Genomic DNA, 12162 nt, shown 5'->3' with positions numbered 1-12162 from the left:
CAATATAACTAATTCCCTCCATCCAGTGTTTGCTGTTCTCACTTGTCATATCATATCAGTAATTAGATGGCAAGGACCTAGGACTAGGATACGCATATGCCATTTCTTCTTGCCTTTCACATGGGGTGCTGATGTTATAATAATTAATAATATAATTAATAAATAATATATCATGAAGGGAAAGAAGTAAAAGCAGCATAATAACTGGAGCTGTAAGTTAACAAGTAATAATAAATGTTAGGAAAAAGTCTCAAGGCTAATTTTTCAAATATGCTGCACCTGCACGTTTGGGATTTGTGAGTGAAGCCAGGAAGATATTTATACAAACAGGGCAATGGCATGTCCAAATATATTGCCACATTTACCTGGTTTGGGTGAAAATGGGGGATTTGCCATGAAATAGGGGCTTGTGTGAAAATTTACAAATTACTCTTTTTTGAAATATTGCACTTTCTGTGAAACTACCCCTGCCAAATTGAAAACATAATAATTTAATATTTGCAGAAGCTGTGAGGATACTGTAATGCCCACCCCACACACATGTTGGACCCCTGATTCTGTAAAATTAAATCAAAGTTCAAATTAAGAAAATATTGTCCCCTTGCTACTAAGTTCTGCACTAAACACTTGCTTAGATACTTGGCATAGCTACGTGGAAGGAAGGCAAATGCTCTTAAACACTTTTCTATTGTGAGTTATTGAGATTCCTGTAGGAGAAAATGGTGCGCAGTACAGACTTAGAAAAACAGACAGTTGTACAAAGAGGACTTGTCTGAATCTGTATCAATTGCTCATGCTTAGCCAGAAGATATGATGTTCTTTCCTTAATTTATTCATATTTCTGCTCCACTCCCTGTGCTCAAGGAGATAAGGAAGAAGGGCAAGATTCCTCCCTCCTCCATGCAGTATGACATAATGGTGGCTTTCTCCGTCAGCTGAAAATTCAATAGTGCCTGGAAATCTTACGCTATTTTAGGCAGCTTCAAACTCCTTTTGCAATATTGGAGCAATAGAGAGACATGTGCAGAGCTAAGAATCAGGACCATGGGGAGTTTTACACCTGCGATGGCTGTATATGAGTATGAAAAAATGTTTTAAACCACTGAACTACTATATTTAGTTTTTCATTCACTCCACTTAAAAATAGCTAAGCAAACTGACTGTTGCTTTCAGCATTTGTGACAATAATTTTCTCATGGGCAAAGATTTTCTGTGTAAAACTGCAGCCCACAGTTACTTTTTACAGCCTTGTTCTAAATTCCTGAAAATAATGTTTTACTATATAATGGAAATTGTGACAAGCCCTTAACCATAACTGTGCTAATAGGCACCCTTATGTAAAACTCAGGGCATTGTAACAGTGGTTGGTTGTACAACATCAGAAATTCTAACTAGAATTTTTTTAAATAAAGGTACTATTCTATAAGAATCAATTACTGTAGCATGGAAACAGCAAACGAGAAAGCCTCATATTTAGCAGTAGGAAAAAAATACCTAAGACAGCTGAAAATCAAAAGGTAACACTTTTAGAGGACATCCAGATTTATTATTCTGAAAGTGAGAAGCATACTGTATGTTAAATATTAGTGTCTTGAGAGAAATAAGTTTCAATGCCATGGGAAGATCAGTCCACACACTCCCAGCTCGCATTTTTCAGCACTCAGAGTGGGAGTTCCCCCTGTAAAATGTCATGGGGATGCTGACAACAATGAGATTCATGAAGTGGTTGCCATCAGAAAAGTGATGGGATGGTTCTTAAAGACATAATGTCTTACTCCTATCCCATTTGCAGGCGTTGAGTTACTCCAGGGCTGAGGCGCTGAATCTCATCCAACACAACTGTAATACTGTGCCTAAGTACTTTATCCCAGATTCCCAATCTGTTATGAGTTATTCTGAAAAATTTAAGTGTATCACTCAAGTATCAGGCACAATCAAATAGATTCATGTGTGTTTAAAATGGCAACTACAATCAACGAAGGCCACCTTTTAGCATCTGGTCTAATTAACCAAGATAGGTTATTTTATCTTTAAATAATAAAGATACACTTATGGCATTTTTTTTTAAAACAAAGAGCTATAATAAGAATTCAGGGGAATAAAAATTCCAGTACTTGAGCTTACTGCATTCTCTCTGGAAACACTTTTTTGTTTTCAGAAAGCTTTCACTGTTTTCTGATTTTCATCTTTCCCCTCTCAACTGCCATAGCAACTATTACAAATATTTATGTGCAACAAATACTGGCGTGGAGAGGCATTCTTTCCTCCAGTATTTATGAAGCACTGTCACAAAAGTAGGTGATGCTTTTTCATGCATGTACTACCTGCTGTTTACACCTCTGCATAGGAGGGTGTTAAACAAGTTACCTCACAGGTTTGGATTGTGTTGGCAGCCTGGCAAGATTGATCTGCCTGCAAATATATGGTTCCCTTTCACCTGCCTCTTCAGCTGCTCAAAGTCAACACTTTTTGGAGTTAAGAAGGAACTGTGTCACCCTTTTGTATAAGCAATTATTTACTATTGGGCATATATGAGAATGTTGAGGCTTTGAGTGCTCCTTTAAGAAAGTGTTGATCTATTTTTTACTTAGTAGATTTGCAAAACCCAGGCACTTGTCTGCTCTACCACCAGGGAGGGAGAAAAATGAAGCTTTGACAGATGGACAGAAATTTGGACAAGGCAGCAGTTTCCCCTCATCCTTAGATATCAGCCTTGTGCTCCCTTTGTAGCTCCTTTTTCTCATATTTCTCCCCACATGGCCAAGAAACTACCTTCTACATTGCAAAGACTCCCTGTCTTTCCCCAGTTCGCTCATTCCTCTCCTCTACATGATTCCACATTCACTGCTGCTGCCGCCGCCATTGCAACCTCTCATTGTTCACCATGTTGTGGCAACTGGTTAAATCCATGATGATACCTAACACCGTTTCTTTCTTTCTCTCCCATTCAATTTCCCTTGCTTTTGGGCAGGTAGAATCTTTCATTGTACTAGAACATGCCTTGCGATGTGGCTAGCCCAAGTCAAATATGAATGGGAAATGCTAATTTTATGGACATAAAAAGACAGACTGCTGTTAATTCCTGCAAATATTTAGCAATTCATTGACTTTGTATGTTGGTCAGCAAATCCACCATCTGAAATGCTGCAGAACTGGGTTCTTACGCTTACTGCTGAATAGAAATATGTTCTTTTAAAAGCAAAGGTGAGCTTGTGCTCCTCCAAGCTTGGGCTCAGGTCCAAAATCAGGTTCAGACCAAAAACTGTATATATCTGGACTGGAATTAATAAGATCAAGCTAGGGCTTACTACTGGAACCAGCCTATTACCAATGGTTATGCAGCTCGCAGTCCCCAACTGACTTGCATTCAGCCTACTTGGAGCATGGTGAAAGATACCATGATCAAACAGATAAGGCTTAAAGCTGTATAATCTCAAACAGTGACTTGATATATAGAAAACCACAATCTTTAAACAAAGGAACCTGCAAATCAAAGTAAGAGACAGCAGGCAGTGAAAGGAAGGACACAGGCACTAAGTCAATGAATTTAAGAAGGTGGGCTGGTACCAATCCTATGCTGAGGACTCCAAGATACCTCTTAATGACTAACTCAACATCTAGGTTTCATAGCAGAGGTTATCCTTGGGGAGACTTTGAAAAGTAATAGTTTAATACAAGGATAAATAAATACGTAGATACAGATAAAGAGGACAGTCAGATCCCATCACATTATTTAAAACTGTTTTTATCTAAACTAGCAGGCATATACGTATCCTCAGAACTATGGTCCATGCTTAACACACACTGGTAGATTAGTATCAAAGGAAGAAGCAGCAAGTGCTAAATACAGTTTACAGAATCAAGAAAGCTGCCAAATGAGAAATAGAACAAATGAAAACATCAAAACGGGACTCAGAAGAAAAGGTCTTTGTGTATGTTGTACCAAATGGCAAACTGTGAAGCCAAATATTTAACTCACATGCGCTTGAAATCTACTATATTAACACAAACAAACATGGAACTAAATGTTAAGTACTAATACGGCATTTTCATCTGTTTACATTTGCTTTGTAAAAATGAATTTAGCTTCACAGTGCATCTGATTTTTCACTTGGGAAAACAGGACACAGAGAAGTTAGTTCTCTGTTACAAAAATCACACAGTGAGGCAGTGGCAAAACAGCAACATTCAGACGTTTTTGCCCTGAGCCCAGGATCCAATCAAGAAAGCTATATTTTAACAGATCCAATTCTTTGGCAGGAATGAAGATCAGGTCTTGATAGAATTTGAATCCCTGATTATGACTGCTGAAGGAAACCACACTGCAATCTGAGCTAAGGTAAAATCAGTAATTGTCAACAGGAACGTTAGGTCTCTTCTGCAGATTTCCATCTACTACAAAACAAAATCTTAACATACTTCCTACAAATTTCCAAAGCATTTGACCACAACCACAAAACCAGAAGGATCCATAAACATAGAGCACATTATACAAGCACAAGATCCATAAACATAGAGCATATTATACAACTCAAAAGAAGCAGCACTATCACCAAAAGTGAGCATCTGTGAAAGGAATATCTTTTTTAGAACTTGAACCAAAAAAAAATATTCAGATCATCCAACATTCTCAGATAACTAAGTGCAAAATACTTTAGGTTTCCCCCACCTGGAATTTAAACAGGGGTCACATATGGCTCCTGACTATATTCTACACACTCTGGTCAGTTGATGTATGTCAGTCATGTTCAAAAAGGGGTTGTAGCTATAGCTAGATTGAAAACTGTCTTGGTGTGTCCATGCCAGTTAGCTGTATTTCAGTACTGACAATCTCACATGTTCAAAATTATGAAGCCGCCTACAGAAAGAATGATGTTTCCTTTAAAATGATGAGGTTTGGAGAAAAAAAAAAATCCTTGTTTAGTTCTATAATTGGCTGTTGTTTATAATTTTGCATACCAGTCACCGAACGTTTATGAGGCTCTCAAATCATGTTTTTGAATTTTGCTAGCTACAAATGTATCATATATTTTAACATGACAACTGGGATTTCCAGGTAATGATATGAATCTAATAGTTGTGGATTATTCATCAATGGTGTCGCAGTCAGTGGCAATGTTTTTGAATACAGTCCGAGCATGATTTTTAATATAGTTAGCCCAGTCCTGCTGGTAGCTAAGGAGGTAATAGAGATGTCAGTTTATGTCATATTTAATATAAAACTCTTGTTGATGATTTTCAGGCCTCCATTCAGGTGACAGGTCAGTATGAGTAACACAAGCTTTGAAAACAACTTCATATGCTAGGTCATCTCTGAAAGTAGAACTAGTTACCATTAATCTTAAAAAGGTTTCATGCACTGGGCAGGGACAAGAAGTTAAGTCTTAAAAGTCATTCTGCAGTATCCTTTCATATTTGCCTTATAATTGCATAGAGCTAAATTTAAAGAATTTCAAGACTTGTCTTGTAATTCATGATTCAAAAAAAATACACATGTAGCTTCGGCTTCTGATCAATGAGCCAGTACTGCAAACATTCCTAAAATTAAAGGAAAACATGACTCTGATCCTGTCAAACTTAGATCACTGCCATATGTTATAGAAAAGATATAAGGAGTAGAGAGAAATCATTGCTAGATACTATTACAAAGGCATTCCATAAAACACAGAAGTCTGCTGATACTTCTTATAACAAATTACTTGAACCTTAAAGGCTGTGTCAAACCTATGGGAACCAGGAGCAATTCCCAGATTTGGTCTATGTCGGCTGCCTGTTGGGATGAGACAGACACATACCATATCTCTGCACACTTTAGTGCAGCTGTGCAGGTAGGCAGGGAGTGGAACTGCACTTCCATAGCCCCCTTGGTCTAGATCAGTTGGGGGATCAGGATGCAGCCCAAACTGCACTTCCCCCCAGTTTATGGCCAGCAGTGGGACTAAATTTGGAGTCCTCGGCTCAGGAATAAATCTGTTACACCACTCTCCCTCCCACCACCCCCCCAAAAAGCCCTCTACAAATAGTCAATATATCTTCTCTAATGTAGTAAATTTCATAACTCTGACATTCTAAAATTCTGGTGATGGGAGTAAAACCATCTGACAGATCTAACAGGCACACACTCATTCTGTCACAACTGCACTTGGACCTCAGAGATCTGGATTTATTTCTGATGAAGAAAGATAGGGGGTCAAAAGTTGACCACCAATATGTTACTTCAGAAATCTTTATTTTCTATATGACTGTTACTTGCATAAAAGCACACAACAAAATACATGAATATTATCTAAAGATGTCTACAGCAACCTGCACTGAAATGATAACTAAAAAAAAAAAAAAATTGAAAAAAGATTAAAAGAAAGTAACAATGACAAAACAGAAAGGAAGGTGTGAAACACATGAAGTCTTCAAAGAATATGACTATGGCTATTAGGAACTTTTGACATTCAGTTGAGATTGTGACCTTGGCAACACACTAAAATGCAACAAAGGTCTCTTTTTAGAGGAGGCCAAAGAAGAGCAACGAAGCTGATGAAGGGTCCAGAGAGCAAGTCCTATGAGGAGCAGCTGAGGGAATGGGGGTTGTTTAGCCTGGAGAAAAGGAGGCTCAGGGGAGACCTTATCACTCTCTACAACTGCCTGAAAGGAGGTTGTAGCGAGGTGGGTGTCAGTCTCTTTCCCCGAGTATCAAGTGATAGGGCAAGAGGAAATGGCCTCAAGTTGCACCAGGGAGGGTTTAGATTGGTTATTAGGAAAAAATTCTTCACTGAAAGGGTTATCAAGCACTGGAACAGGCTGCCCCAGGAAGCGGTTGACACCATCCCTGGAGGTATTTAAAAGACATGTAGATGTGGCGCTTAGGGACATGGTTTAGTGGTAGACTTGATAGTGTTAGGTTAATGGTTGGACTCGATCTTAAGGGTCTTTTTCAACCTAAATGATTCCATGATTCTAAAGAATAAGTTGTCAAGTTTCTTAGTAATGCAGTGTTGAAACAGACACGTATGGAAGCACAAAATAATAGCAACACAAATAAAAAACTTTGTGACATGGCAAACCTAGAAAGATCTGCATTAGTTTCATGACAATTAGCATTAATATTCTTGAAGATGAACAGAATCTGTAGCATGGTACAGTACATCAGGCTACAGTTTAACCGCTGATATTTCAGCAGCACTGTTTTCAATGGACTTCGATTCTAACTGATGCCATGCTAAAAGTGTCATCTCTTAGCTAGCTTGCCAAAGATAAGGGGCAAAACTTGGGTGATGTTTTGAATGTCTTTTTTTTTATATCCAACTAATATCCAAATTCACCTTGTCTACAACTAGAAGGACAAATAAGCAGCTCAGTTTTGAACTCCTGCCAACTTTTTTTTCAGATCAGCAGAGGTATTCGTCCAGCACCTCTTTTCCAGAGACATCTCTTGGCTGCTAAACAAAGTCTGGAAATCTGAATCCATTCATGAACTCAGATTTCCCATGTGGCAACACACCATGCCTCAAACTGCCCCACTAGCTCTAGAAAGACATGTACGCTGTCCTTAAACTGGCACATATCACTGTAGCTTAGGTTACATATGTCAAAGCTTCATTCTGCACTATCCAGTAACGGGGGGGGCTGTCAGTACCACGAGGTGTATCAAGATACTAAATTAAGGACACTAGAAAGAGAAAGGATGAATTGAAGGAAATGAGCTAAACCAAGAAAGTCATCAGGGACTTGATGTCATATGAACTAGGAACTCTGTATCTGTAAGTATTCTGTTGCAACTTTTCATCCCAACTGAGGAAAAATATATCCTTCAACATGTTGAAATATGAGAAGTTGCCACAGGATGGAAATTCCGTTACAAAGCAGTTTATAAATAACTGATTAGTCAACAAGTACTTTTGAAAGTCCATGTATCTCCTAACTCCTTTGTTCTAGAAAAAAATCATAATCGTTGCAAAACACCTGTCTGAAAGTTATTTTTTACCTACGTTCTGTTCATTATTTTTCTATTTAAAGACAATACAACAATGGCCAATCACATCCTATAAAGGATGAATAAATGAAGCTCATAAATAACAGCTCCCTAGAAATTAAAACCTGGAAATTATTGGTTTATAAGGAACTATTAAATATAAATATATATATATGGAAAATATGAAGTATCTCATTAACATGCTAGCCTCCTTCTGAATATTATTTGTAATAAATGGCTGATGAGCTTCAGTCGTCATCTTATCTTACTGTTATGGAGACCTGAAATCTTGACTATGTTAAAATACTTAAAGAAAAAAAATAAGCAAAGAACATGTCAGCATGTTCTCCTGGTGCATGTGTCAGTTCCATGTGACAAGATAATCATGATATTAAGCCAATAAATAGGAATATTTTGCTGAATTAAATTTGAGAGTTAACTATTCCTCTGTATGGGTGAGTCAATAAGGGAACATCTTAGAACTGAACTTACAGCTTCTCCATTGTATACAAGTCCTTGCCCAAAATACTTTGAAATTCAGCTTTTTTGGTTTGCCTAGAGACTGATTAAAGATAATGTATGTTGGTTGGCAAGCAAGGAGAATCAGGGCTCTAAGATAGTTTATCACAGGCATATCATGTACTACCCATACAGTAAAGAAAAGATAACATTTACATGTGCTGTTGTTGTCAGACTTCAAAATGAAGGGACAATTCATGAGACCTTACCTGGACCATTTATTTCTGGGTCACAGAGAGACAGAACAGAAAATGTGCTCACAGGAATATGTCTCTATACAGAAAATATTAATGCCTTTTTATCAGAAAAATTCTGTCACAGTATTTCAAGAATCATTTGAAAATAGCCCTATTTGTCAACAACCACAAGTTTATTGGTCCTATTCTTTTGATCCAAGAAAAAAAGCAAATTTTGAACCTGTCAGATGCTTGGATATTAGTGGAAAAATTTAGAGATGTTTTAACCTTTTCTCAAGAACAATGGCATAACTAGAACTTGTCAGGTTAAAAAAAGAGCAAAATGATTCTTAAACAGAAGTAAATTGAGGGGGCAAAATGTTGCATAATGTTCTATCTGAATAGTACATTAATCTTACTACCGTGACTGGTAGGGTTCCTATCTATCTACCTGTTCTCTTCTAATGTATCATAGGGTAGAGAGGATACCAGTGGCATCCACTTCCAGAGCATGCATGGTAACCCTGCTAGAGACTAAACTCGGTCTTGATAAACACTGACTTCCACCTGTGGCTTGACACTGTATGCCTGATATATAGAACTCTCACTGAAATCAGTGCAAATGCACTGAAGGCTTATATAATGAAAAAAACATTTTCATATAGAAAATGTGAAATATTTTTCCATTATCATTTGGCAGCTGCCTGTCAATAAAATTGTGCTTGCTATATGTTGAATAGTTTGTGAGTGCACTGATGGGTAGACTTAAAGAGCTCTAACTTTCTTCAAAGCTGCTAAATCCTTAAAAACCAGTGAAAAAAATATATATGTATTGCCTTGTAACAGCTGCTGGGGGAAAAAAATAGTTGCGTTGCAGAAGGGCTTAGGGGTCTATACAGTCCTTTTCATGTATCCGCCCTTTGCTATGGACTTATTACAATTTCACAAAAACATCATTCAAGTGTTACCTGGGATGTAAGCTAGACAGTACTTATGACACTGGCAGCATTTCAGCCATATCATTCTGTGATGCAGTGTTCAATAACCCAGAGTCAAATTTGCAACTCACCTTCTGCATCTTCTGGCCTTGTAAGATCGATGACACCAGGGCCCAGTTTTCCATCTTCATTGGGTTTCCCTGTTAACTGTGGGCCTAAATTTTCAAACCTTGTTCTTTCCTGGAAAAGAACAGAAGTAGTCTTAATGCTCCATATAGGTTAGTTCTCATTATATGCCTGTGCATATGTGTATGCACTGATACAGGCCTTATTTTTTTATATCTGAACAAATAATGAGAATATTAAATTAGAATTTTAACTCAGGGACAATTTTTTACAGATTCTGAATGTTTGCATTTATGAAAATCAGTTTTAAATGTGAAACATATACCAAAACTTTGAGATTATTTTGATCTGCGCTGCCATAACGCATAAACGATTGTACATGCAAATACAAAACACTCTTGGCAGCAAACAGTGCTGATCGATGCTGCTCACTTTGCCTCTCCACTTATTTTCTAACTTAAACTGGAAAAGACAATCAACATTTGGGAGACATGAAAATTCAGAAGTTGAAAGAAGAGTTTGTATTAAAATATACTGCTAATTTAATGGAAAAAGCACTTTTTCCCCCCTATGAGATTCAAGTTTGCATTCATACCTCTGAGAAAACACAAGTCTGAATTTTATGCAAGAGGTTTTCAAAGACAAGTATTTGAAAGAAGGAATAATAGATGACAGAAGTGATATTATTATTTTGTCTAGGAATTTAAATTGTACGTCAGTGGATAGGGAACCTAAGGAGATTAAAAAAAAAAAAAAAGAAGAAAAAGAATGCACACTCCTAGAAAAACAGAAAGCTTTTGAGAGCTGGAGACCTCCATAGGAAACCTGGAACTAGAAAGTGGAAACTGAAAGGTATTTTATGTGTTAGCCCAGTTCCTCAATCAACTGCTGGACAAGGGCGCTATAAATGACAGTGTAATATTGTCTCACAATAGTAGTCTCTGTAGTACTGTGTATCAGTAGCAAAGCGTTCAATGGTTATCATTAATTTAGTGTTCTCATTTGAAGGAACATAGCATGTTTTCCCTCTTGCCTTGTTGTTACCTTTTCAGACTAAACTTGGCATTATGTTGTACTTGTGAATGAATGAAACCTTGTTGTTCATTACTATGAAACAATATTAAATGTCATGTCAGCTTGAATTTACAGACTTGAAATACCAGCTTTCAGCTCTGCGAACAGTTTCTCCATGTTATACTTAATGCATTATGCAGAAGTAGAGTGCTGATTGCTGTTCAGTCTATTGTTCAATGACCTAGTTCTGTGCTGCGCATACTAGACATAAGAAGAAAACATTAGGAGCTTCTCTCCTGCAAGATGGTTAGAAACTTGGAAATGTTCTTAAGGGCAAAACATACTTTATGGCCTTGACTCCTCATTCGCTCCACCTCCCAATACTTCCATTTTCCAATGTGATTATTTTCTATTATTGTTATCTTTCAGTAATAAAACCCCACCAGGCCAACAACAAGGAATTCTTTTGATTCCTCATTCTTTGATTCCTTCAGCCATGGATTTTTTTTAATTATTTTCTGTTTAATTTGCAGAGGAAGATGAGAAAGCACAACCTGACACTGGATTTGCCACAACATGCAGCTGAGGCATTCCAGGTACTAACTGCATTTCTAAAAGTTTCTCAGAATCTTCCAGTTGTCAAAAAAAAAAAAAAAAAAAAAACCTGCATTTTTTATGGTTAACTTCTTAACTTATTTTCTTCTGTAAAATCTAGGGTTGATGAAGGAGCTTACATATACAACGGAACTCATGAGAAAAGAAAGAGTTACAAATGAAATGTGACTGCAGAAAGGCACTGCAACACTAGAGGCCCAATATTTTACTGAGAGATGTGCAATGTAACAATACACCTGAATCATCAAGATGGGATCTGTTTTACTGGTAGACAGAATAAAAAAATAAATTTGTCAAGGATTCTGTGTTCCATTACAAAGGGCTGATTTGCAGTTGAGATAAAAACAAAGATCAGTACTAAGAAAACAGCTTTTGGCACATATATTGCCTCTTCCAAAATATTTGCGCTAAAAGCTTTTTCTTAAAGATGTTAATACAGCACCTGCAGTATTGTTGGAAGAACAGCCCTTAAGTGTGTTTTAGAAGGAGAAATACCTTTCTGCTATAAAAATCAACAGACCCTGCTACATATCAATATGCACATTTGGAATATCTTTCTAGTCATTCATTCTCTTTGATTTTACCAGAAAATATTCTGTTAAAAAGAAAAGAAGAAAAAAAGAAAGTTTCTGATAGAATATCAATATTTTGACATGGCAGGAGAAAATGGAAAATTACATGATAAGGTTCAGGAACAGTAAAATGAAAGCACTTATAGCATAAAAATGCCTGCTCTTGTCAAACAAAGGAGATATACTTATTTCATAACCCCCTTCTTCTAATTCATAAAAACCTGTAACAAAGCTAG

General features: G+C 37.1%; 1 protein-coding gene across 10 annotated transcripts in view; it reads right to left on the bottom strand.

Moving 5' to 3' along the window:
• Window positions 1-12162, bottom strand: part of SOX6 (SRY-box transcription factor 6) — a 384457-nt gene that overhangs the window by 25446 nt on the left and 346849 nt on the right. For all 10 annotated transcript variants that reach the window (XM_052811160.1, XM_052811166.1, XM_052811161.1 and 7 more), the window contains one exon: window positions 9731-9839. In XM_052811160.1, coding sequence (XP_052667120.1) covers window positions 9731-9839 — 109 coding nt within the window. The remainder of the gene's footprint in view (window positions 1-9730; window positions 9840-12162) is intronic.

Source organism: Harpia harpyja, chromosome 16 (assembly GCF_026419915.1).
Source record: "Harpia harpyja isolate bHarHar1 chromosome 16, bHarHar1 primary haplotype, whole genome shotgun sequence".
NCBI classification, from domain to species: domain Eukaryota; kingdom Metazoa; phylum Chordata; class Aves; order Accipitriformes; family Accipitridae; genus Harpia; species Harpia harpyja.
This window is presented reverse-complemented; position numbering and strand designations above follow the sequence as displayed.